At 43.3% G+C, this 27,508-nt stretch overlaps 1 protein-coding gene across 8 annotated transcripts in view; it reads right to left on the bottom strand.

Moving 5' to 3' along the window:
• The window catches only part of frmd4a (FERM domain containing 4A), a 127,958-nt gene that overhangs the window by 39,290 nt on the left and 61,160 nt on the right, over positions 1–27,508 (bottom strand). For 2 of the 8 annotated variants that reach the window (XM_074633224.1, XM_074633222.1), the window contains exon 1: positions 21,996–22,627. The exons of 5 other annotated variants lie outside the window; for them this stretch is intronic. In XM_074633224.1, coding sequence (XP_074489325.1) covers positions 21,996–22,163 — 168 coding nt within the window. In that variant the 5' untranslated portion in view covers positions 22,164–22,627. Of the gene's footprint in view, positions 1–3,850; positions 4,589–21,995; positions 22,628–27,508 lie in introns of those variants that run through there. One more of the 8 variants, XM_074633230.1, reaches the window with a different exon arrangement.

Genomic DNA, 27,508 nt, shown 5'->3' with positions numbered 1-27,508 from the left:
AACATGATGCATCATCACATCAGCTTTTATGGGAGGCATGTACGATATGGTAAGCTTGGAGTGTGCATGGGTGTGTGTGTTATCTCAGTGAAGTCTTAACAAGGCTAGCTGACCTAACTACACAATGGGCCAATAGAGACAACGTGCTGTGCTGCTCTCTTCCTCACTGACATTTTTAGCATTCCTCCTTGAGCAGGAAATCCATTATCCATCGGTGGACTACAGGGCCACAATGAGTGAGAGAAGCTGCCTGCTGCTGACAACGCTCAGTCCGGTGTTTGTCTGCGCTGTTGATACAAGTTTTGCTGAATAGAGCTTAAAAATAAACGGATAATATCCCTCTGCCAAGTTCAGGCGTAAACACTGAAGCAGGTGCAACGATGAAACAGTCAACTGTGGGAAATACGCGCCACATCACGCACTCAAGATTTCACATGACCGACACAGCCAAGACAATTCTCCAAAACTGTCTGAAAGTTTGCGACTGCTTGATTCGTCGTATACGGTTTAAAAATTCACAGAAAGTCAAACATTTCAAGAAAAGAACAAACTGTGCCAGAGTATTCAGCATGTTAGTGTCTGTTTGTGTGTGCTGGTGTTTTCAGCAAATGTAGAGTTTCTCTGCAAATTTCGCAGGAAGCAGGGACCCTGAGGAACACAAACACTCCCGGGCTCCTCCCACACTTCCCTCCACATCTGCGGGGAGATGTGGAGGGACACCAGGGGGGGAGGTGGGTGTGTGGAGGGGAAAGAAATGTCGGAGGGCGGGAGAGACATCCTCATTGTCAAACATTTGATGAGAACTCCCTCCAAAAACATAGATGCCATAAACACGAGCATAACCGGTTTGTAACTCTTCACCAACGAGGATCATATTGGCCACCTGAGGCTCTTGCGATGAGGTGAGGGTGTGTCAACAGCATGAGTATAACCTATTTTGTACTTTCTCACCGCTCATGCCAGCTTGCATCCAGGTGGCAGGTTTGGAAGTGAGAGTTTAGCAGAGAGCTAAGAAAGAGAGGGAGAAGAGTGACAGAGTTGTGTCTCAACACTCATCCCTGTGTGAACTCTGCTGAATGAGCGTGGCTTCTTTCTAGCTACTTTGAAAGGTCTGGTTTACCCTCCCACTCGCCATTGATCCCCTGTGGTTTGAGGGTTTTAGATTGGGTGCACCTGTGCACACAGTGACACACCGACACACACACATTTTCCAATATTGGCTTTTGTTTTCATCTCCCACCCTTCTGTCTTTGGAGTTACATTTCCGTTTCAAAACGTCCCATGTTTATACTGTATACAGTGATTTTAATTACTGCCATGACAACTGAGTAGTGTAAACATGATTCTTAATTCTAGTCAAATATTTGTAATATAACAACCCGGAGATGTCAAGTGGATCAAAATATCTCGTTTCTGAAAAGATTTTGCTGGCTAAACTAATCTTCTGTCTCCATTATTGAGTCTGGGCATGTGGTAGGAGAAATGGCAAGACTACTGCATACAGACCAAACATCTTACTTAAGTATCTATTCTGCAGAATACTTTAAACTGCATTGCAGACAGTGTGTATACACACACACACACACTCTCACTGGCACTCTGCTTGAGGCACCTGGGGAATAGTACAAACCTTAACGTCAAGGTAACAAATCACTGCCTTGAGGCTAAAATTAGGCAGCCCAATCTGGCAGAGACAGACAGCTTATTGGTTTTGGTCATAAAATTCACTTTGTGGTATTGGACACATGCTACTGAGCTTCTATCCACCATGAAACCAAATGTAATAAAGTTTCTATGAATAGCTTGTCATTACAGTGTTGAAAAAAATAGAAAATGTGCTGCACCATGAGACAGTTTAGACAGACATTATTTGCAGTCCATTTAAAGGGACTGTTTGTAACTTCTTACACATATAAATCACCCGGGTCGCGTGTGGCTACGCTGTTCAGACAAGACTCCAACACAAACTACACGGAAGCACCAAAACCGCAAAGTTATATCTAGTGAAGCCCGTCTGTTAAACAGTGATGGCCACGGTCGGAGAACGCGAGGGAGACCGTAGCTTTGGTCTCCAGGGCCGGAGTCTCTGCTCCTCTGCTCCTCTGCCTGCCTGCTTGCCTTCACTCGCTCCACCTCACGTGCATGCGGGCACACTACACACTGCAGAAGAGTTAGTTTAGCTCTGAGAATATCTAGTTTGTCTCTGACCGGGTGCCGGTGTCTCCCCTGTTCCCTCCCGACCGCGGTCGGGAGGCTGAGGCAGGAAAAGCCAACACTAGGATCAGCATTGATTCATGGAGAGACCTTCGTCTGGTCAGCTAACATTACTGCCAAGCAGCTGAAATATAGAGTGATATTGTGGTTTTAGTTGACGTGTGTCGCCTCACGGTTTTGAGCGATGCTCGTTCATGTCTATTTAGAGCGAGCAAGCCCGAACGCTGACTTTCGTTGACTTAACGGCCACAGGAGTCGCTGTTAACAAACATTTAGGATTCTTACAAACAGTCCCTTTAACATGACAAAAGCACTGAATGTATTTACAGCATCTATAGACACTGACCTCTAATGTAAACATTACAATGTAGTTGCACTTAGAGAAACATGGGCTAGAAAACACATGTGGTACTGACAATATATCCCCTCAGTCCTGCATGGTGTGTGATTCATGCTGTATGTAATCCACCAACATTTCTGACCCATTACTAGTCAGGTTTGAATTGACTAACTTACATCCCCCAGGCCTGACTCACTGGCAATGAAACGGTGAAATGAGAAGACAAGACATGAAAATGAACAATGTATAAAGCAGCCATGTTCACAATGTTTCATTAGACACACAGAATATTCCTGAGCAGTTCAAGAACAAATTCTCAGGTCCAATCTTACACAACCCGTCGATCTCTAGATCTTCATCCTCCTAAATTTCTCACTAGTAGAGGTCAATTTTTGATAAGATTTAGGGGAACCAAATTATGGAGTAGCTTTTCACATCTATCAATAAACTGTTCATTTGTCAAATGTTTCATATGTCGCTTAAAGGGTAATTTAATTGCTGTTTTGTAATTGCTTTTCCCCCATGTTGTCCATGTATGTTTTTATGTTTTTTTTAATTTTTTAATTTTTCCCACTCACAATGTTGTTTGGTTACGATTGCCCAGAAGTCTTTATAGATATTTAAATCAATATCCTCCTCACAAACACTAACCATACACTTCCATGCAACACACACACGTGTCTTTTTTTTTTATATATTTACTGTATTGTTATTGCTATTATATATATATATATTGTCCTGATTGTTTGTTATCACTATTATGTAATCATATTATTTCTTTATATTAATCTTGTCTCTAGGTGGAGGCTTCAGATAAGCCCAGTGGTTTTTTTTGCCTCTTCCTGCACTGTATATTATTCATTTATTTATTTATTTTTGTTATGTTGTATAGTCTTAAATTGTGCAAAATAAATAAACAAATGAACACCAACATTACAGAGGCACACACACACACAAACTTGTCTTTTTTGATACATTTACCATATTATTATTGTTATTTTATATATCTTGTCCTAATTGTTTGTTATCACTATTATGTAGTCATATTATTTCTTTATATTAATCTTGTATCTAGGTGGATGCTTCAGATAAGCCCAGTGGGTTTTTGTTATGTTGTATAGTCTTAAATTGTGCAAAATAAATAAACAAATAAACACCAAAATTACAGACACACGCACACACACACACACACACACACACACACCCACAGACACACACACAGACACAGACAGTCAGTTGACAGTGATGCTGCTGTGGTCAGTGCTAGTTATCATAACGTTATCATTAGTTAGTTACCTTGCAAACAAACGCTCCCTCCTGCGAGGCTCCCACACACAAAAACACCTTTGCTCCAAGAGGGAGAGAAGACAAATAATAATAAAAAAAGAAAAATGATTAATCCCAGAAAGAAACGAGTCTTGTTACTGCCAGAAAACCGTCAAAAAACACCCCTTCTTCTTTTCCCGGCCGGCCTAGGAGAGGAGGCACATCAGCATCCATGTTAGTGACCGTTAGTTAACGTTACGTTACCAAGCGACGACGCAGGATATTCCCAGTGTCCCCTGAACGCCACACAGACGTTAGATATCTAATGTTTAAACTAGCGCTAATTAACGGCGACCGTTGAGCGGTTTGATGAGGCTGTGCTTCTTCTCTCTCCTTCCAAAAGCTTCTCACGGGGCTAGTCCCGGTTGACCGACCAAACCCCCCTCCCCTTTCGCTACCGGCACCGTGCACACACACAAAACGGCGTGTGAACGTGCGGATACCGGGAGACCGTACCAACGGTCAGCGAACCGAAGGGGGAGACGACCAACGGAAGGCTACCAACGGCTACTAACGGTCGAACGGTTACTCCACTTCTTCTTCTTCTTGCCAGCTATGTATATAATGTTTCTCTCGCTGTCATCGGAGTTGCCTCGAAAACACGGGGAATAATGGAGGCAAGATGTGGGGGCGGGGAGAGAGGAGAGGAGAGGAGGAGATGAGGGGAAATTTTCTGCAGCAAGGCAGCTCACAGCCATGAGAAACTGCAGACCTCTCTCTCTCTCTGTGTGTGTGTGTGCTTTACAAACCCAAACAGACATCTGTGTCTGCTGAGCACACCCAATAGTCTGCCTTTTAAACAAGTGATGCACTGCTGATACATAACAATGAGCAGTCTGCTGCTCACTTTATTAAATCAGCTGAACTTTCAGGGAGATATAGTTCACTTGAAAGACCTTATACCCTCATATGTCTTGTTACTTTGGCAATACAGTGCCAATAAGCCATGTGTATTTTAAAGGGACTGTTTGTAAGAATCAGAAATGCTTATATGTTACACGGAAACACACCGTGTTAATAACAAGCCGTCCACCTCACGGTACTGCCAGTTGTGATCTGTTTTTAAAGTCAGGCACCTTGGCGGAGGTCTGCGCTCTCCGAGAGCCATTCTAGTTATAAGCGACTTTGGGCTTGTTTCTAAAGTGTAGTTGCTTATTTGGGCTTGCTCCTGTCTCCCTCAGACAATGTGCAGGCAGTTTGCAGTAATTGTAAGTATGATGTGGGCTACAAGTACATCATGCCGATCTGGTTCAACATGTTAGCACTGAAACACATAAAAGAAACGCAGCACTGTTCTCTTCAATGAGGCTTACTGACATTGGATTCACAGTCTTTGCAAAAATGCAAAAATTAAACGAAATGCAAAAATGAAATGAAATGTTCAACTTCTTTAAAGGGACTGTTTGTAAGATTCAGAAATGCTTGTTAACAGCGACACCTGTGGCCGTTAAGTCAACGAAAGTCAGCGTCGGGCTCACGCTTGTGCTCGCTCTACATAGACATGAACGAGCATTGCTCAAAACAGTGAGGCGACACACGTCAGCTAAAACCACAATATCACTCTATATTTCAGCTGCTTGTCAGTAATGTTAGCTGACCAGACGAAGGTCTCTCCATGAATCACTGCTGATCTTAGTGTTGGCTTTTCCTGCTTCAACCTCCCGACCGTGGGGATCAGGGGAGACACCGGCACCCGGTCGGAGAGACACTTTTTAACAGATGGGCTTCACTACATATAACTTTGAGGTTTTGGTGTTTCCGTGTAGTTTGTGTTGGAGTCTGAGTCTGAATAGTGTAGCCACATGCGAGCACGCATGGGACACCAACCCGGGTGATTTATACCTGTAAGTTACAAACAGTCCCTTTAAATCAGCTGAACTTTCAGTAATGCAGGCTCTGTGAGGGAGAAATAGTTCACTTGAAAGACCTTACCCTCATATGCTGTGCAATACAGTGCCAAGCCATGTGTATTTTAATACATTTCCATAGACCTGAAATGGTTAATGGTTCTGCTACATCCCTGGTTCTCTCTCTCTCTCTCTCTCTCTCTCTCTCTCTCTCTCTCTCTCTCTCTCTCTTCTCTCTCTCCAGCTTGTCACTTCCTGTCTGCACTTTTAAACACAGATCTCCTTGCTCTCAGGTTTGGCTTGGTTGAATGATTTCTGGCATTAAGTCCAGTGCAGCCGTTGGACTGACTCATTTTTTTTTTATATGACCTAAATTGGGCACTTATGTACACAACTGTAACAGCAGCCGTTGAAACCACCACTAACAACATCAGTCCAGTTTTTGGCACCATAAATAGATATTAACGTGTGCTGTGAAGGCAGGGCTGAGCCTATACATCAGACCGGCACATATGGGTCACAAAAAGTCAAGGTCATGCACCCTTCTGTGGGGATAGAAAACCAAAGATCCCATAGACTTCAATGCAATTTGACTTATGTTTGTATTGTAATTTTGACAAGTACGCATCAAGCCTCGGAGATGACACGATGCTGGTCTGGACTACAGCTTGGAGCCATAAAGTCCCTCTAATATATATTTTTTTTAGGACCTGGCAGGGGAACAAATCTGAGATCAGCGTTTTTTTATTTAATGTTGGTGCAACCAACTACACAGCAACTCTTCGGCATAGCATTATTACAATTACTGGTTTGTTTAAAGTAAAGTTTGGAGACATATTTTAACTTCTTCTCTTTATGCTGTTACCGTCTATGAGGGACACAAGGTCGTTTTCCCCTAAAAGGGGGCATGGTCATGCAAGCCTTCTCTGTATGACGTATTGATGTATACCTACTGACAATATAAAGTCTTTGATTTACTCGGCAAGCATAGGCTAGTCTGTTTTCTATTATTGTAGGAGTAGAATAATCCCCACGTTATGAAAACAGTGTGAGGCCTCATGCAGCGCATGTACAGTTATGTAGTACACCTTCTGCTAAGCTGTCAGCATTAGAGATACTTCACCATTTGTTTTCTAAGTAAAGCCTGTCTTAACTTTTCACATACTCTGTCATACTGTTTGTCTGAGCCAAATGCAGCTGCACCGCATTTGAAATACGACAGACGACTCATAATCTTAAACTTGCAGGATTCATCAGAAATACTCTCGTCCCAGGCATTAAGCAATATGAAGATTGCAGTTATATTTAATGGGCTTGGCTTGAACAGTTTTGTTGCTACCATAGCTTATATGCTTCAGGCCCAAAATTCAGCTTAGTTTGCCGAATGCAGAAGGTCACATGAGAAATGAGGAGGTGTACCCTTTCCCCTCCCTGCTGGATTTGACTTGTTTCTGGATATTTTTGGCCTGTTCCAGACACCGGAAACTGGCCTGTCCAACTTAAACATCTCCAGATGACTCTTTCTTTGGCTTTAATACATACACCCGTCCCTCCTTGGCTTTCTCCGGTCAAATACATATCTCCCTTTATTGGTAACTTCCTCAGTTTGCTATCACAAGGGCCCTGTTGTTTGACCAATGCAAGGGAGGGAGGGAGGGAGGGAGAAGGGGACAATGCAGGAAGAGGGGGAATGGGGTAAAACTGACAGACAGAAGAGGAAGGGAAAAAAATTGTAGTCGGAAGATCCTGAACACTAATACGACATGAGTTTATGAATGATAGTTCCTCTTTGGAGTGGATGTGAGGAGCTCCAGAGAAGCTGACAGAAAAAGACAGAGAGGAAAGGGAAAGAAGAAAGGAAGCAAGGCAGGAAGGAACAATAACAAACAGCTGTGATTTACCGTCCGATGCTCATGCTCCTTAACTTCCCTATGCATGGCCACCTCTCAGTGACCTACAGAGAGTGTTTCCAAGGTGAGAAACACTTGTAGGTGTGACATATCTGGGCCATGACTGAGCCTTGTTATGGAGCCAATGGGCTTCTATTCCGGGCCGAGGTGTGGTCGTAATGAGGTGCTGATCTGGTGTATTTCTATGGAGCAGGGCTCTAAAAGGGGGAAAGATCTGGATGGGTGAGGTGGGTTTAACAGGCGGTGGGTATTAGAGTCAGGTTTTAGGGTCGAGCAGGGGAACAGGGTTGACGGTCTGCGCTGGAAAAGGTAACCTATATTGGTGGAATGTGATATAAACAGCGCCGAGCGGTTAATTGAAGCAAGATGGAGAATCTCTTTAACCCTGACTGTGGGACGCTGCGGTAGGCAGTTAAGACTGACACACACTCCACGCTCTCGCTCTTTTTCTGTCTTTGTCTGCATTATGGAGACTAAACAAACACACACTCTTAAACACGTCACTTTGAGAGCGAGCGTGGTCTGACACCGGCAGTCCTACGGTGATTTATGACGCTGAGATCATCGTAGCTGAATAGGCTTTATGACTCGTCGTCAGTTTTAATGTAACAGTATCTGCATGTGGTGCAGATTAGATTACAACACAAGATTCAGCAAAAACACACTCTCAATACTCTACAGTTTGAATGGGTTATTGAAAACCTGATGGAAAAATAATAGCAGGGCCAAATCCATCCTTCTCCATCCAGCGCTTCATGTAGCAGCAAAGTGAGACGGCGCAGGGAGGGTCATGGAAAGGCAGCCAGGAATGTCTAGAGAAACGACTGACCGGGAGAGATCTGTTTTGTTTGTTCAAGTGTGTGTGTGTGTGTGTGTGAGCTCCACCCTCCCTGCCCGTGAGTGACTTTGGGACTGAAATGTGGTTCCAGTTAGGGCGTTTTTTAAAATCAGAAACACACACTGGCACTTCAAACAAACTGGAGATATTTCTGTAGCCAACTCTGCTTTGTTCCCGTTTTACTACAGAGCACCATTCCCAGACTTTACCAAAAATCTTTCTCATTTTTTTTGCAGGGGATGTCTCCCCCACATTTTTACACAACTTTCTCTAAAACTGACAGATGGAGATGCTTATGAATTTCCCTTCTACTAGGAACATCGCTGTGAGGTGTTTCACTATAGGCACAATAAAGACATCACAAATCATGCTTTATAGTAGAATCTGTGTGATCCAAACTTGCAGGTGTGCTGAATCCACACAAATCCAGCTCTGCCTCAGTTCAACCTCGCTGTCATACAGTACGCCAATGAATTTCAAAGAACTAGTCACCGTCTCCTCATGCTGAAAAGTCCCAGAAGACTTACAAAAGTTGCTTCTTACATGCTCATTCCACATCTATAGTTTGCTATATATTAAGGCTGTCAATCAATTCAAATATATCGCACATTTTCTATCTGTTCAAAATGTACCTTAAAGGGAAATTTGTCAAGTATTTAATACTATTATCAACATAGGAGTGGGCAAATATTCTTGATTTATGCAAATTATGTATATATTTATTCTTAAAAATCAATTAAAAGCACAAAACAATGACAAATATTGTCCAGAAACCCTCACAGGTACTGCATTTACTGTAAAATATAATAACATGACAAACTCAAGCCCAACAGGCAACAACAGTGTGCTGACTTGACTATGACTTGCCCAAAACTGCATGTGATTATCATAAAGTGGGCATGTCTGTAAAGGGGAAGACTCGTGGGTACCCATTGAACCCATTTTCATTCACATATCTTGAGGTCAGAGGTCAAGGGACCCCTTTGAATATGGCCATGCCAGTTTTTCCTCGCCAAAATTTTGCGTAAGTTTGGAGCATTATTTAACCTCCTTTGCAACAAGCTAGTATGACATGGTTGGTACCAATGGATTTCTTAGGTTTCATCATATGATACCAGTATCTTCACTCTAGCTTTAAAACTGAGTCTGCTACAACCTACAAATTGCAAGTTCGGGTTAACTTTGACAGCCCTACTGTATAGATATAAATATAAATGGGCATGTACAACAGCAGTAGCAGCAGTCATATATTCACCGACAGAACAAACCATCAAAGGTTCTCAAAATAATATGCAAAATGTGAGCCAGTGGTTTGCATTTTACAGCAGAGACAGAATGACTCTGTTGTGTGTTAGAGAAAGAATAATAAAAAGGGGGTGAAGATAACACAGGAAGGCAGAGAGTTACTATTTTGTATTGGTGCAGCAAATTTGAATATGTCTTGTAGCCATAACACTAACAACCTCTTGATAAATTCCTGATGGTCTGAAACACTTGTTTTCATTCTTTTCAGAGTTCCCACTGAACGGTCACACTGTGAGTAATGGAGTATTATCTTGTGCTGTAAATGTAATCTCTTGGTTGTCAACTAGTAGGGCTGCACAATTAATCAAATATTAAGCGTAATATTTGGCTTCCCACAATTAAATGAACATGATCTCCTGCGATATTGACATTGAAAATGTCCGCTCGTAGAAAACTCTCCTGCAAGCGCTTCCTAAACTAACAGCCGCCGCCAGCCGGCGATTGAGTTGTTTTGGCTTCACTTTTGGGGATAGATATTATCTATACAACCAATGTGTTTATGATTAATTGAGAGCATAAAATTGTTTATCTAACCTCTTATTGTTGCTGATTTTGCTCTCATAGTGCACCAGATTGATGCATTTAACTTTAAAACATTTAGCTAGCAAAAGGGTGGGGTGAATATTCATGTATCTTTTCATATTGCAATATACAGTATACAGCAGAAAAAATATATTGCAATGTCAGTTTTTTCCAACATCGTGCAGCCCAAATTTGTACATTAGCAGGAATATAGCACAGCATGGAAGTGAAAGCAGTGCTCTGTTTATTTTAATGTGAAAGTGCAATAAAAATATGTTCCTCGCTAAAATCAATGAATAATTGTGAAAGAAAAATCGTGATCTCAATTTTGATCAAAAAAATAGTCATTATCATTTCGGCCATAATCGTGCGGCCCTACCAACTAGTAACGTAACCGCCTCTGCTCGGCCACTGTTTTTATGTTCTCATCCTTCTTCTTTCTCTTCTTATCCCAAGCCATAATGTACAGTTTGCCTCCATTTCAATGATGCCAGAACTATGCAGCAGAAAATAAACTGTCCCTCAAATAGATGTACATTTGTGCACATCATGCACTCACATGTAGCCAGAAGTTATATTTAACACAGAAAAGCTCTAAAACAGAACCACAGCAAATGTCTCCCTTGATGACATCCAAGCCAATAACAGCCTTTCATGGGCACAGTGTGACGACGATGCTGCGCCACAGTGTGTCGGTTTGAGAGCAACTCATCGCTGGACACTTTTTGCAAGCTTTGAATGTGTTTGCACTGCATGTCTTCATGTTTGCTTTTTTTTTTTTTCATGGGGATGAGCTGTATTCAAAATAGTCAAAAGGGATTAGAGACAAGGAGGGACAAGCTGCCTTTCTTCCACGGTTTATGCTTCCCTCTCTTTTTCTGGTCAGCTTTGCCCTTCACTGACACGGGTTAGACATTCCTTAAATTCCAGCCCAAAGGGAGTTCTTGGTTGATAAAGTCATTGTGGGTCTGTGTGTATATCTCAGTGCGTGTTTGCCTCTGAGAACGTGGCCATCCATCAACCCTGTGTTTTGGATGAAATGGATATGAGGTGATTCAATAACTAGAGTAGCTTCTGAGGAAGGACATGAGGACAAAGCGAGAGGAGCGAGAGGGGGAGCCAGAGCGCCGACAGTCTGACAAGAAGAGCAGAGAGGTTCAGGACAAATAGTGATGTCATCCTGTCTTTAGGACTTTTATCTCAATGAAACACAGTCTTCACAGTGGTCATGGGGGTTGATCTGCACGGATCGAGGTTGTCAGTGTGTGTGTGTGTGTGTGTGTGTGTGTGTGTGTGTGTGTGTGTGTGTGTGTGTGCGTGTGAGTCGTTCACAAGGGAAGGATCTTTTACCCGTACACCTCCTCTCTTCATCTATAATTCACGCAGTGAGAAATCACCGTAGACCTGAGTGACCCTGTGTTCACTGATACTCCTGGCAATGCATGCAGAAAGACAAAGTGACGTAGAACGGGGTGTTTGGTTCTGCACGGCTAATAGTATCCCATATATAAATGTATACAGTATGTGTGCTCTCTTTTAGGGCTGCACGAATTTGAAAAAAACATTTTGACTGATATTGCAATTGAGATAGGATTTGTGATATTAGAGGGAATGAACGTTTTTACATCATTATTCTCATTTTCAAACAAAATAAAGAAGGATTATGGTGTGATTTTTGCAGGGATCTGTACCAAACATAGATGTTTTCTTAAGTCTGTAGACTATGATGTGTAGGGCAGGACATCTCTGCAGCACAATATTTAATTTAAAATGCTATTCTGACATTACACCTTTAACAACTATTGCGATTTCCTCCTCATCCTGCGATTTGAGAATTGCAGGAGGCCATATTGCGATTTTAATAACATTTCGATCAATTGTGCAGCCCTACTCTGTTTTGGTGCCTGTAAACCAATTGAACCTCATTGATTGATGAATCTTCATCCTTGACCTCTCTTTATCTCTCTGCTGCTTCTTCTTTCTCTTTCGGGTTTCTCATAAACAAATGAACACACACACACACACACACACACACACACACGCACACATAGCTTGTGGCCTAAACTCAAGGGCACTGTGTACTGCAGAGCGGTTGAACTCCAGTGGCCTCTATCCCCTGTCCTGTGACTGGATAGAATACCAAATACTCTAATCGTTTAGCGTGCTGAATATTAAACAGTCCTATCTGCAAACTCGTGTGTGTGTGTGTGTGTGTGTGTGTGTGTGTGTGTGTGTGTGTGTGTGTGTGCGTGTGTGCGTGTGTGCGTGTGCGTGCGTGTGGTACAGTCCTAATGTATTCTGCTAGCCCATTAAACATGTACCCTGAGACCAGAACAGCAGGGAAGAGGAGAAAGGGGGTTTTGGGTTAAACGCACCCAAATCCTCTCTGTTCCTTGCTAATTTTGCCCTTGTGTGTGTGTGTGTGTGTGTATGTGTGTGTGTGTCCTTCAGGGGCTCCAAAGACCCTCCAGGCTAATTAGGGAGACAGCCACAGAACGACATCATTCAAGGCACCGGCTTTACAGGAGCTCGGTGAGCTTCCATCCACATAATAACTCTTCGGTTTTAAAAGCACTTTACTTCTTAAGCTGAGAGGCATGGACACAACCTGCGCTGTCAAGCACACACACACACACACACACACACACACACACACACACACACACACACACACACACACACACACACACACACTCACACATAAATGTTTGACCAGCCTCACTCCCCCGTGCTCTCCAACCTAAGATGCAAACAAAAGTTGTCATGACAACTTTCCGGGAGATCTAGCCGTCTCCGCCATGCACTCTCTGCCAGAAATGTAGGGCACTTAGAGGAGGAGACACTGCAAGACAATGCTACGACACTGTAACAGGCTAAGGTATGACCCAGGGGTATACACTTAAAGTAAAAAGGCATGCAATGAATGTTTCGCTCACAAAGAGATTCAATCCAGCTGATGACAGAATCATAATCCCTGGATGGCAAAGACGGGAATCCTTTGCTGTAGAAAGTAAACATATACTCACAATTTTACAAAAACAGGACCCCCCTCACCACCCACCCTTCAAACCACCCTTCAGTTGTTAATGGTTCAGGTGACATAAGAGGGAGTATGTGCAAGCACCTGATTCAACTGTTATCAGGCCATTAAATAGCCGTTATCAGTCGCTATAAGCACCATAGATGTGGGTCATTAGGAGCCTACTACGCCTACTATTTTGTAAAAGTGAAAGTGTTGAATGCTGAATGAAACGTCACATTTTGAACACAAACAAAAAGGCTTCTTTAGGTTTAGGCAACAAAACTACAACTTCTTTAGGTTTAGGCAACAAAACAATAACTTCTTTAGGTTTGGGCAACAAAACTACAACCTCTTTAGGTTTAGGCAACAAAAACTACAACTTCTTTAGGTATAGAAAACAAAACTACCACTTATTTAGGTTTAGGCAACAAAACAATAACTTCTTTAGGTTTAGGCAACAAAACTACAACTTCTTTAGGTTGAGGCAACAAAAACTACAACTTCTTTAGGTTTAGGCAACAAAACTACAACTTCTTTATGTTTAGACAACAAAAAATACAACTTCTTTAGGTTTAGACAACAAAAAAATACAACTTCTTTAGGTTTAGACAACAAAACTTCATCTTCTTTAGTTTTAGGCAACAAAACTACATCTTCTTTAGGTTTAGGCAACAAAAACTACAACGTCTTTAAGTTTTGGCAACAAAAAATACAACTTCTTTAGGTTTAGGCATCAATACTACATATTCTTCAGGTTTAGGCAACAAAACTACATCTTCTTTAGGTTTAGGCAACAAAAACTACAACGTCTTTAAGTTTTGGCAACAAAAAATACAACGTCTTTAGGTTTAGGCAGCAAAACTACATCTTCTTTAGGTTTAGGCAACAGAAACTACAACTTCTTTAGGGTTAGGCAACAAAAAAAAAAAACACTTAGTCAAGTTAAGGGAAAAACACTGTGTTTTGGGTTAAAATAACTATGAACACAAAGACAACTACAAATTGTTGGTCTCACACTGCATGCAAACTCCGGTCTCCTGGGTGAAAACTCTGTATTTTGTGTCCCATCCATCGTCCCTGACCTCCACCCCTAGAGGTCACTGGTGATCTGATGTGAATAGATGCAAAAATCTACTAGTGGGTGTAGTAGGCCCCTACTGACCCAAATCTATGGGGCTTATAGTGACTGATAATAGCCTGACAACAGTATAGTATAGTATAGTATAGAAGAGAGACCCTAACACATACACTTCACCACAGTGAAGACAGCGAGGCGACGGATTCACAGGGGACGAGTCTGAAAAGGGTAAAGCAGACAGGTAGGACAGGAAGTGGGAATAAACTGGAGATGAGGCAAGCAGAGGAATAGAGGCAACTGCACATAATAAAGGAAACAGAAGCAATGGAGAAATAAGAGCAGACGCTGCAGCCTCAGACCTTTCCCTCATCTTCCCCGAGGATGTAGTCTGAGGTATTCTAATGACAGACAGAGGAGTGAAAAAGAGCTATATGCCCGTCCACAGGCTCTGTCCTGCAGCCTGTCTGGCCTGCCTCCACCGTGCTCTGCAGTCGGGATTTATCCCTCCATTGCTTTGGCTCAATGTGACGGCGCTCCATTACTACACACTTGATTCCTCTGAGCCAGGGTAATGAAAAATGACCCAGCTCATCTGCAGGGAGAGCCCTTTGGCAAGTATGTGTGGTCTGTGTGTGCGCAATTCCTCTTGTCCAAAGGGAATCCCGTCATTGTAAAGGTATTGAATGTCTTCCATTTTGCCTCAGAGGGGAGCCAGAATGTGAAGGTAGGAGGTGAAAAGCTTTTGCTCTATAAATAAAAACACCTGATCAATCATGTGCCACGGTTACAAATGAGAACTGGGGCCATTTTTTTTTTGTAGCTGTAGTGGTTGAATTTGTAAAAAGCCTGTTCTGTGTTTTATGCTCCTTGGAACCCTTGAAATTCACAAACACACATAAAAATTCAGGCAACATAGACTTGTGGGGCGAATATGAGCAGGCACACATTATGTGTGTGTCCAATTTATGTATGCATAATTCAATTTAGCCCACAGGTGCACATACTTGAGAGAGAAAGAGAGAGTTTGAAGGCATTTGCAGTATCAAAGGACGTGTAATAAAAATGTATGAGAGCCAAAATGGAGTCCTCCAGCTTTAAAATTTCAAATTGATGACTGATATGACTTATTAAACATAGTATAGTGGCTGAACATGCCTCCCAGGGCTGGGCAATTTATCTATATTGTGATACGAGACTACATATCGTCTTAGATTTTGGATATCAAAATAGCGTAATATGGCATAAGTGCTGTCTTTTCCTGGTTTTAAAGGCTACATTTTGTGCATTAAAGTAAAGTGATGTAATTTTCTGAATTTACCAGACTGTTCTAGCTGTTCCATTATTTGCCTTTATCCACTTTGTCATTATATCAGCATTACTGATGATTATTTATACAAAAATCTCATTATGTAAATATCTTGTAAAAGCACCAATGGTCAAAAATATCGTGATATTTGATTTTCTCCACATCGCCCAACCCTAATGCATCCCCAAAGGACCATGGGATATCTATGACTAAGCTCCACCCAGTCCAAACACGCGTGCATCATATTTCCGACTCTCAATAGATTGCTGCAGGGATGACGTATTTTTGTAGGCCATCCAGGAAGTTAGCATCGCCTCGGTTCCTTCGACAAAAAGCCAATGGGATCCATTGGATTTTGGATTACTGCAGAAAATAAACTCTGTGACGAATGAGTAAACAAAACGAGGCTGTAAAGACGGACAAGTCGGTGTGATGATGTTTAGTAGTCTCATTTAGCCACTTGTTAGCAACCGCCTTTTTTTAAGACACATAAAAGCTTCAAAATTCACGAGTGGGATATTTACTGACGTATTTTATTTTGTAGAACAAAACGTTACAATCTCTTAAATGTTTTGTTAACTACCTTATTTCAGGCATCTAACTACAAAAACATTAACTTCGAGATGAGGGAACTTCGAAGGACTCATTCCTTGCACTCTATTCAGCATTAATGTGACTGATAGTGTAAATTGTCCTGTATCTGTATCAAAGTGTCTTTATAGAGGGGTGGGGGGCTTTAGTTCTAAACTATGAAGTTTTGATCCAAGGAAATGATATTTCCTCACCCATATCTGCACACACAGTCAAAAGTTTAAACCTCTTTTCGGTAAACACATGGCCATGCTGCTGGAGGATATAATATCTATACAAACAGGGGATCTGGGAGTCACTGAGAGGGATTTCCTCAGATATTCACCAGATTCCCCCTGGTAATCCCCCGGGATTACCATTCTATACTCAGGCCCTAACCTCTGAACCTAAAACATTATAAGCCCTTATATCCCCATCACTAATGCCACAGTTAAACCTATCACTTTGCTCAATACGAGAGGACCACCTCCAAAAACCTTACATGGTGTCCGCTCTGGCCACTCAGTTATGACTCGGGCCACGACTCAGACACACTTAGAGGATTTAGAGGGATACCAGCCAGATGTATCAAGTAGGCCGCTCAACCTTGGCCCAATAAAACACCAGCAAGACATCGCAATCTGGGTGTTTTATCGTGTTTAACATCTGAATGGTCTCCAACGTGGCAACTGATATCTGGGAAAATTGGCAAATCCTTTTATATGAAATCAGAAACACTGTCGGTAATACTTGTGTCGGGAATATTTTTTTATCATTTTAATTATTTTTTAGCTTCGCTGGACATGCCAAAGTAGGAATACCATTTTTATTCAATAATATGCCTTAAGTCAGAGAATCAGAGTAGTCCTTTGGGATGACTGTGTGTGAGGAACTGAGCGTGTGAGCATGCAAACGCCTGTAATTAATCAAGCCAGCGGCCGTCCTATCAAGTAGTGTGCCATATTCGCACATTACCAGAGAAATTAGATTGGCTAAGAAGCTTATGGTGCACAGTAACTAAATGACATGGCACACGAGGGAGGAGGGGCGCTTTAAATGTTTAACACGTAACAAGCCCGCAGATCACCAAGAGACTCGTCAACACACATTTATATCAACGAAATATGAAAGATAGATACAATTTTTATCGTGATTAATGATTTATGGAGTGGTGAGGAAATTGTTTCCCATGGTTGAACTGTACATGAATCTCCACAGGAACCATTTTTCTTAAATTTAGACATCAACAAGCCTGGCCCCCCCGTCTTCCTTGTTCTCTTTCACACACATACAGTACATTTACACTCACACACACTGGGTATTTGATAAACCTGGGAATGGAGCAGTGGAAATGTTTTCCAGACCAACTATGCAAATAAGGCCGTATCCCCAGGGAGACACTGTAAACGGCTTCAACCACCAACAGGATCTACAGAGGGGTGTTTGTGTGTTTGAGCGTGTGCGTCTAAGCGGGGATATCGAACACAAACATGCCTCAGGGTGAGTTGCAAACAAATTAGAAAATTCCCCCCAAAAAAACAACAAGCAAAACGCTGGAAAAATTTGAGACAATGTCCGTTCCGGCCCCTCAACCCCCCTCCCATCACCAAACATCTCTCTCTCTCTCTCTCTCTCTCTCTCTCTCTCTCTCTCTCTCTCTCTCTCTCTCTCTCTCTCTCTCTCTCTCTCTCTCTCTCTCTCTCTCTCTCTCTCTCTCTCTGTCGGTTCTGGGAAAATATTTTCTCACATACAGATCCTGACTTTGGCAATGGGAACAAAGATGGCTGCCAGACAGGGATAGTGATCAACATTCTTCAGTAGGAAGTCACAAGTTCAACTTCAACCTCCATCCAATAAGTGCTTGGATGGAAAACAGGGGAAAAAACGAATAAGGCTGGGAATTAGCGAGAACACACAGATTCTGGATATTTGCCTGCTTGTCGTGAGTTATTGACATCTGCTTCAGTGGAACATGAGAACAAATGGATGATATATTGAACATGAGAGCGAGAGAGACTTTACAGTAACAACCTGAACTGAGTACAATCACGTCCTGATTCAGGGGAGCATGCTGGCAGTCGCAGTGGACCGCTCTTCCAAGAAATCCACTTGCTTGAAAACGCCGTGGTTTTGACTGAGCGCCCACAGCTTATCAGACCGCAAACAAAAGAAGTAACAAAACAGACAGAAATGATCCGGCTCCTAGACAGAGGGAGGATTGTGTTTCTGGGTTATTTTAGACTTGTGTCTCTGCTTAGTATCATGACGGACTGGGACTCGTCAGTGGGAAAGCAATATGATCAGTGACAGCGCTATTCTCACAGGAAACGGGACCAGATGAGCTCAGTGGGAGTAAACTGGCCTGGGTTTTTCATTCCTAAATATGATGCAGTAGAGCCTACAAGCTAACACAGCAGCGGGCCCTAATGAATATGTATGATAGATGTGACATAATGCAAGATTTTAAATATGTATAAAACTTTTCGGTGGGATTGCGTTGCTAGGAAACAGCTTGGATCTCAGTTTATTTGACACTGAGGAGAAGCAGCTTCCTGTCAGATACTGTTATTAGCGAGCACTACAACAGGAAATAAACTTGGTCTATCAGGATACGAGGATGTTGAACACACTGAGGATGAGTTTTGCTGAACAACATGTCACTTCACATTCACAGGAACAACATTAGTCTTGTGAGTTGCAGGATTGCGCTGATTACAGGTAAATAAGGAATTCTTGCAACTCAGGGGAAGTCCAACCACCTGTGTTTGCTATAGGGCTTACCCTGCTTCTCAACCCAGGCAGGATATCCTGCCTTTGGGATGGGGTCGGGTGGTAAGAAAATGAAAAATAGGAAAGAAATGAGATGCGGAAAGATGAAATCAATGCGAATTGAAAGCAACTTAAAGCAGCAAATAGAGTAAATATCATTAAAAAAGTTATTTTTATAAAAGGGTAACTATATCCTGACAGTAGTGCATGAGACAAAAATCATGTTCCTCTGTGTCCTCCAGTGCTCCTAATGGCATCTGCAAGATTTCACAGAATGGAGGAAAACAACCAATCAGAGCTGAGCTGGAGCCGGCCGTTTCTGAGCAGCTGTCAATCACTCACGAACTCCGGTCAAACTAGGCAGCGCTGATCAAATATGAATCAAGGTTCTGTTACTGTAATGCCGATTTCTCGCCTCAAATGTTTTCAGAAACATCTTGTAGTGTACTGTTTAGCTGTAAAATGAAAGTTTGTAACTAGGCTGCCATGTTGAGATCAGTTGAGGAAATACCAAGCACCGCCCACCACTTGAGCACACTTTCTCATTTTACAGCTAAACAGTACACTACAAGATGTTTCTGAAAACATTTGAGGTGAGAAATAGGCAGAATCTTGATTCATATTTGATCTGCGTTGCCTAGTTTGCCCGTTTGCGAGTGATTGACATCTGCCTACATTGAATGAACAGCCAATAGGAACGCTCTCTCTGAAATGACCTTTGATTGGCCAAAGTCTCCCGTCAGAGCTAGATTTTTTAAAGCGTGAAAACAGAGCCATGAGGAGGTGCAGAAGAAATGACACAACGCAACAATTACCCAGAGACGCTGTCTAACACGGCACAGCAGAGCCTGACAGTACTAAAACCCTCTTTCAAGGGTCATACCACTAGAGGAAAATGTGTGACTGGAGGCTGTTGTGTCAATATTACTCACCCTGATGTACGAAAGTGTGAACACGCGGCTGCGTCCTCTCACGAGAGACGTGAGCGCATGGTCTGTGTGAGCAAACAACACTTCACAAACGCCGCTGGTTACTGTAACGCCACAGCTCAATCACACGGGGCGCCCGCTCCACGTAACACGCAGAGCGTCAAATGATCACCTCGCCGTGCTATGTGTCAAACACTGGAGCCGAGCGCAGTGAAATATCTGTCCTGATTGAGTAATGTATGACTGCTGGTGATGGATGTCTTCTCCAGTGAGAGTTGAAAAGAGAGTTAAATAAGAAATGAAGAAGTAATTTAAGAAGGAAAAGAAAAATCCAAAACGGAGTGTGAGAGAGGAAAAAGAGACATGGGGGAACAGGTTTAGGTCAGAGCGCTGGAGTGGAAATGTATTTTCATTTCAGGATGGAAGAAGAAGGTGGAAAAGGAGTGATGAAAGTGAAAACAGGTTGATGAAATATATAGACACGGTTAAGTCTGTCTCTCTCTCCATTGTGTGAGTGAGGCTGGGTATCTCATTAACAGTAATAGAGGAAGCAGTGAGCCAGGGATATCCCCATCCTGCAGCCTGACACACTGACCCCTCCTTCCCTGTTTTTGTAACTCCCTCCACTATGAACCGCTCCACCTTGGAGCGTACCATCATCAGGCCGGGGGGGGGGGGGGGGGGGGGGGGGGGGGGAGATATCGTTTGTAGCTCATAAAAAGCTCTCATCCAGAGGATGTTTTGGTAAAAGTGTTGAAACACCTCTGTTTGAAAGGCCTCTTTCAGCACGTCTCTGTACCAGGAGGGAGTGTTAAGGACAGGTTTGTCTTAGGGAGGAGGTCTGGTATGTTATTTCAGTTTCCTCTGATTGTGTTGCCCTCCCTCAGGATGCTTAAACTTATAGCAGCTACATAAAAAAACACATCTGAAGACAAAAGTTAGAATAACAATCCAGTTTATTCCCCTCTTGAGCAAAAAGGAATTGGAGCAAAAGGACAGGAAAAGTCACATTGTGTATGTGTGCATGTAGATGATTGTGTTTAAGTGATACACTGATGCTGGAGGATGATTTTGTGCTATCTGCAGTACAGCGTATATGCTTTCTGTTATCTATAGCAACCGGTCCGATTAGTCTCTCTTTCTGTCTGTGAGAGTATTGGGTTTGTCCTGGCAGTGCCAGCTGCATACAGGGCAGGTGAGACGCCCGGGGAATACTAATGGCTCCATGAAAGCCTCGAGTACCGATTGAGACACGCTGAAGAGAATACTGATCAACCATTTTGCTGAATCACAGCGAGACAAACACAAAGCCCGAAAGATTCAGTCGCTTCTAATGGAACAATTACAACAATTCATTCACCGGTGGAGACTGTCCTTTTGAAGTAAGCGGACACATGTAGTGCATCACCAGATTTAGATTGACTGGGCAAGGCGATGGAGGCATGGTGACCGGCCAGACAGCCTATAAAACAGCATCTGTGTGTGTTTTGTGTGCAAGCATCCCCCTTTCACATATCCATAGAAACACTTACCGGCTTAACGGCTTAGTTACGACTCCTTTATAGTGACCCTAGCAACACAACTTCCTGTTAAGGCTCTGGGCTCTGCATCCTCAGTACGAGGACAACAATGTAAAACAAAGCAGTGTTTTCTGAACTTGGCGGGCCAGTGCTCCACATGCACCTGAGCTGTGTGTGTCAGCATATGTGTTCACTATAGCCACAACAACCTAACCCAGTTCTGTCCTCCACGCTTAATGAAACCAATCAGTCATGTTTAACCCTGTCCCTGTCTCTGGCCCCGGTCTATCGCCTGAAGGACATGCCTGGCCTACAGTACATCATCTATCCTTTGGTCCCAAGCCTTGACACAAGTGTGGAATCATTCTTTTATAATTGTTTCCCATACCGGATATCCATCTCCACAGGTGGCACAGTGTGCAGACAATAGGTGGTTGCAAATAAATGCTATGCACATGCACGTTATGATTGTTTTGTGTGTATGTGAGTTGCAGCCTACCTGGTAGAGCGGCCTTGAAACACACCTGTGTGTGTGTAATAGATGCAGGGGTGCAGGAAAGTTCCTGGCATGCACACGCAGACGTCGGAGGGCCGTTGAGGTGAGAGTCCAGAGCAGACCCTGCCGAGTACAGACCGCCTCGTCCAGACCCAACAACACTGCCTCCATTACGTCCCTGACTACAAGCTCTCTGTGATGAGAGAGGTACGTGCAGTAGAGCAGTATATCAACGGGATATCCACAGGTATCACATTAACAACCCTTTATTTTGCACAGGTGAGCCATTAAAGGTCAAATCCACAGAGACCCAGGTAATTAGAATGAATTAGCCTTCATTGTCCTCCTGATACCACTTAGCTCCAGTAGATAATAACCAGGTCATCTCCAGAGGTAAGCCACAGAGAGACGGGATAGTGTCCTCTCCTGCTCTCTGTCCACTCTCAGTCTCTCTGGGATTCAGCAGTCTGATGTCTCCTCAAGGTCAAACCCTGCTGGTACTCCTTCTGGTCCCGGTCCCACACAGCTAATGGTCCCTGCTGACTCTTCCCCTCTTCTTCCTCCTCCTCCTCCTCCCTTCATCTCTCTTTTCTCCTTCTCACTGAAGCAATGCACCCTCCGTCCGTTGGTCCGTGCGCCACAAACACAAACATTCCCACCAAGGAAATGCAGCCGGTCTCTTAGTCTCCCGAGTTGTTTTTAAAGCGATATGCACTCTCGTTCTGCAGCTCACATGGAGAGCAACCAGTCCGGTGCCGGAGACAGACAGCACTCTCTCTCACTTTTCAAATAAAGAGGGGGGGCGTGCTTACGGACTGCACACCTTCTCACACACCTGGACGGACTGCACACTATCTATACAAACACAGCCAAACACATGCACATACATATAACGCTGATATTTGGCCTCCAACGTCACAGGTATGCTGCTTTATAACAGCTCTGGGATTGTAGCCAGAATGGTTTTTTTTAAAAAGGAGACATTTTTCCTCTGAGACGGTTTTCCCAGGCTGGAGTATCCTGACCTGACCTGTCCAAATCCCTCCAAAGAAATCCAAGAATATACTGTACAACCCATTTTACCCACGCATTATCATTGCTTGCACAGAATGTGCAGAGCATGTAAAATACGATTGAATACATCAAACTTGATGGTTTATTTGTGATAGAAATCCACAATGAAGCTTATCTTACATTTGCAACAATGGCCACATGGAGGCAATACAACCCCCACATACAAGCCTGTGCCAAGCCTGCAGTCTGTGTGTGTATTATCCTCGCCAGTCTGTGATAAACTCTTGGCTTAGCTGCACTGCTAAAACAATAAAGCTGAAATGATCAATGCTCTCTGCGTTATGTGCGATATGAACGCTGAAATCATTCTGAAATCGAACACAGGCGCATACTTTATAGCTCCAGCGGACCTCTGTTGAGTCAGTAAGGATTTCTTATGCCAGTCTAAACATTTAAAAAGAAAAAAAGCTAAAATATCCGATGGTTTTATACAACCGATTCACTTTTTCCACTTTCCTCAGGAAGCCTTGATCAATAGAGGATTCAATAACTCTGTCCTATACAGTAATTCTCTGCCTTCCTTCCTACCAAACCCAGTCTGACTGTAGGTGGATTAAATGGTCTTTCGTATAGCCCGCTCTGATTCATGGAGGGGTTTTATCGATGTAAGAGGTCACTCCTGTACTGCTGAGTTGGTGTGTGCATATAAATTGTTGTATGCTGCTCATAGCGTTTGTTTGTTACTGAATGTCAACAGGAGAGTTACTGCCACGGCATTAATCAACTATAGTATACAAGTAAATATGACAAATTGTATTTTTAACTTTCTATTTCTCTCTCTCGCTGTGTGTTCTTTTTTATTTTCCCACAGATGGCTAATTAATTACAGAAGGTTCACTGCACACAAATCCTAATCCCCAATAATGCAATAAGCTTGCATCTCTTTAAATGCACTTCATATCACCAACCGCATGCTCCAACGTCCCTCGTTCCCATCCCTCTATCACACCGCTCCCTCGGTGGCGTCTTGAGAAACCCATGAGGAATGTGTGGCATTCCTATAGTGTGAATTTTCCAAAATGAATCTGAGCTATACACACGAAGGCTGGAGACGTTCACCTCTCAGCCACTGTAATTTACGAGGGGTGTAAATATTTGTTGTGGCGGCGAGGGAGGGAGGGAGGGAGGGGGGAGGTTAGGTATGACAGTGCACTCACTGTTCCCATGATTCTGTGTGTGTGCAATGTCCCGCTGAATCCTGGGAAAGGTCACACAGGCCCTGTGATGTAAACAGTCAGCACCAGCTGAGTGTCAGCTGGACGGCTGTTACCGTAGTAATAAAGACGGAGAGAAAAGACACTGGTTGCGTCCGAAATTCCACACTAACATGCTATTTAGTACGCTCAAACAGTATGTGAGATATTTTAGTATGTCCGAATAATTAGTATGAAAGCAATAGTACGTGAATTGCATACTATTTCTGGTGAAATATTACTGTATGCACACTACAGCAGCATGAATATCCCACAATGCAATGCGGCAGTAACAACAACGTTCATAACAGACGCTGGCGGGCAGCTCTGTAACATCAATAAGGCTTTAACTGTAAGTTTAAGATTCCACTTTGCTAGTCGTAACATATATTTTAAATTAATGCAGATTCTCACAAACCGTCGTTTTCGTCACACGAGGTTGGCACGGGTTACCATGGTTACACGTCTCCAACCGGCAAGGAGTCTCTCAGGAAGTGACGGCGTAAATTACAGCTCAGTGCGTCCGAAAAGTTACATACTACTGTTTAGTTAGACAAAAGTATGTTGATAGTTGATAGTACACATAGTATGTAGTGAATAGTATGCGATTTCAGACGAAGACACTATTTCCCTCGTGATGGACAGGAATTGACAGCCAAACAGTGAGATAATGTGTTATTTCATTCTTTCTCACATGCATTCATCCACATATTGATGATAATCAAACCTGTACTCAGTCAGTTGTGAGGTCCTGACACAGACAGGAAACAGGAAAAGGAGTAGAGTTTCTCTCCTCCATGTCCTGCTCTCAGTTTTCTCTTCTACCCTCACACTTTCTCCTGTCTCCCTGTCTCCCTCTTTCATCTCTCCCTCATATCTCTTTCTATCTCTCAATCTTCCCCCTGCTCTCTGATCTCCTCTCAGGCGTGTTATATTAGAGTGCAGGCGAGTCAGAGAGGGAGAGAGAGAGAGAGAGAGAGAGGGAGAGCAGTGGAGGGAAATGGGTCACAGACACTATAAATTCACGAGAACATTCTCAGCCGTGGCGCACAAACGCACCAAAACGAGAGGAGAAAGTGCATGTGACATACAGGAAAAAGTTGTACAGACGCTATACTCGTGCACTTTGTCTGACAACAAACCTGGCATCTGGCTTTTTTGCAGGCTTCTTATTTGCAACACACCCACACACCACCATCACCGTGACGGAGATTACAAGTGACATACGTGTATAGACCCGGTCTGAAATTCAATTCCGATCAGTCTAGTTTAATGTGATTGTATTAGAGGTGCGAGCAGGGAAAATCAATAACATAACGTGGCTCGAGTAGGGGGGGATGAAAGCAGGGAGCTTCTTTATGTCTATGTGTGAGAATGTGCACGAGCTTCAGTTTTCATAATATGTGTGTGCTTGGAATAATTAAAAAATACTGTTTACTGTGCGTGCATGCAAAGAGAAACCCCCACGATGACACCAAACCTTTGAAGTATCAGGAGTTGTTAGTCTCTTAAGTATAGAAGTTGACCTAGTTCATGTGTTGTATGCTGTAATATGTTATACACACACACACACACACACACATGCACACATGCACAAAGGGGTGTACACTCACATGCACGCACACACTCTCAAAGCTAATCATTCTCTCCACTTTGCCTGGCAGATAAATATTAATGAGGATTACTATGTTACTGCAGTACACCCACGGGAAAACAAGAGACTGCACCTCTCGCACTCTCTCTCGCTCTTTCTAACCGTTTCCCGCTCTGTTTCTTTGTCACTCGTACACACGCCCACCCACACACACACACACACACACACACACACACACACACACACACACACACACACACACACACTCCTACCACATCTTCAAGAAAGTCTTTACCATTTTCTTTAAATTTTACAAGAGAAATATTCTCTTTTTCTCCCCAACCCTCTTTTCTATTCCTCTTATTCTGTCACAGCGGGATTCACAAATGAACTCATACAACACACACACACACACACACACACACTATGAATAAACCCCTTCATGTGAGTGAGTCACAGACAGTGCCTCCGTTCTCATCGAGTCGTGTTATCTCTGTCTAACAAAGGCCACAGATTGTGCTGGGATATTTAAGGAACATTTCGGGGTCTCCACATCCTGTTTTGGGGGAAGATGGGACTCCTTCCCATCAACCCACACTCGTCTTTTTTCTCCGCTCTGTCTTGTCTCTCTCTGTCTTCCACGCAATCATTTCTGAGAATAGAGAAGCGATAGAGATAAATGAAGAAATCATTGTGAGCTCTGCATGAAGGTGGCTGCGTGGAGGATGGGAACATCACATCACATCCATCCGCTGTCTGGGGGTGTTTTGGCGGATGGAGGACGGAGGAGTCCAGTCTCAGCCATATAGCTATACCCTGCTATAGCAAACTGTGTCCGTAGAGAAAACACATCATCAGCAACTCGCTGCCTTCAGCCTTCACTCACAATCAATGGGCGATCATCTCTTCATTGTTTGATCGTTCAGATTTACTTTGAACTCGCGTGCAGCTGTGTCTTTAGGTCTTGATTTTGGACGGGGAATAAAAGACTGAAAAAAAAATCATAGCAGAGAGTGATGAAAGAGGCAGGGTGGAGAGAGGAGGGTGGGAGTCTCCCCCCTTTTCCTCCCTCGCTCAAAAACATTCTTCCTTGTGAGCTGCCTTGGGGAGAAAAGGGGGGTCCCCTTTCATGCCAAACAGGGTGTGGTGCAAGAGGGGTCTTTAGCTCCAGCTTTTCCCACCTCTTTCTTTCCTCCCCTTTTTTCTTTGTGTTTCTAATTGGACTGACTGACCACAGCTCTCTCTCACCTCCAGTCCTGGGGGCAGGTTGGGAATCAATACTGTAGCGAGGCAGAGCAGAGCCGCGGGGGCAAACACTCACACCTCAGAACTGATATGTGCTAACAGAGCGCCGATAAAAGAAAACATTTTCAATGTTGTTCCTTTGGCGTCCGCGTCAATTTTGCAGCAGCTTAAATAAAACCTGACTCTAATGTCGAGACAATTAGATCAGACTGATGAGAAGCGAGCGGAGTATCAACCTGACCCCGCAGAACGCCAGAGTCCAGAGCTGACCTTCTCTGTGATTGGTGCAGACGGCATGTTTAAAGGTAACCAGGATCGATTAGTATTCCTGCCTCACCGCTTTCCTGGCTGCCTCCAGCTTCCAGTCCTATAGTGGTAAACTACAGTCATGCCATTGTGTGTTTGCATTC

Source organism: Sebastes fasciatus, chromosome 4 (genome assembly GCF_043250625.1).
Source record: "Sebastes fasciatus isolate fSebFas1 chromosome 4, fSebFas1.pri, whole genome shotgun sequence".
In the NCBI taxonomy this organism is placed as follows: Eukaryota; Metazoa; Chordata; class Actinopteri; order Perciformes; family Sebastidae; genus Sebastes; species Sebastes fasciatus.
This window is presented reverse-complemented; position numbering and strand designations above follow the sequence as displayed.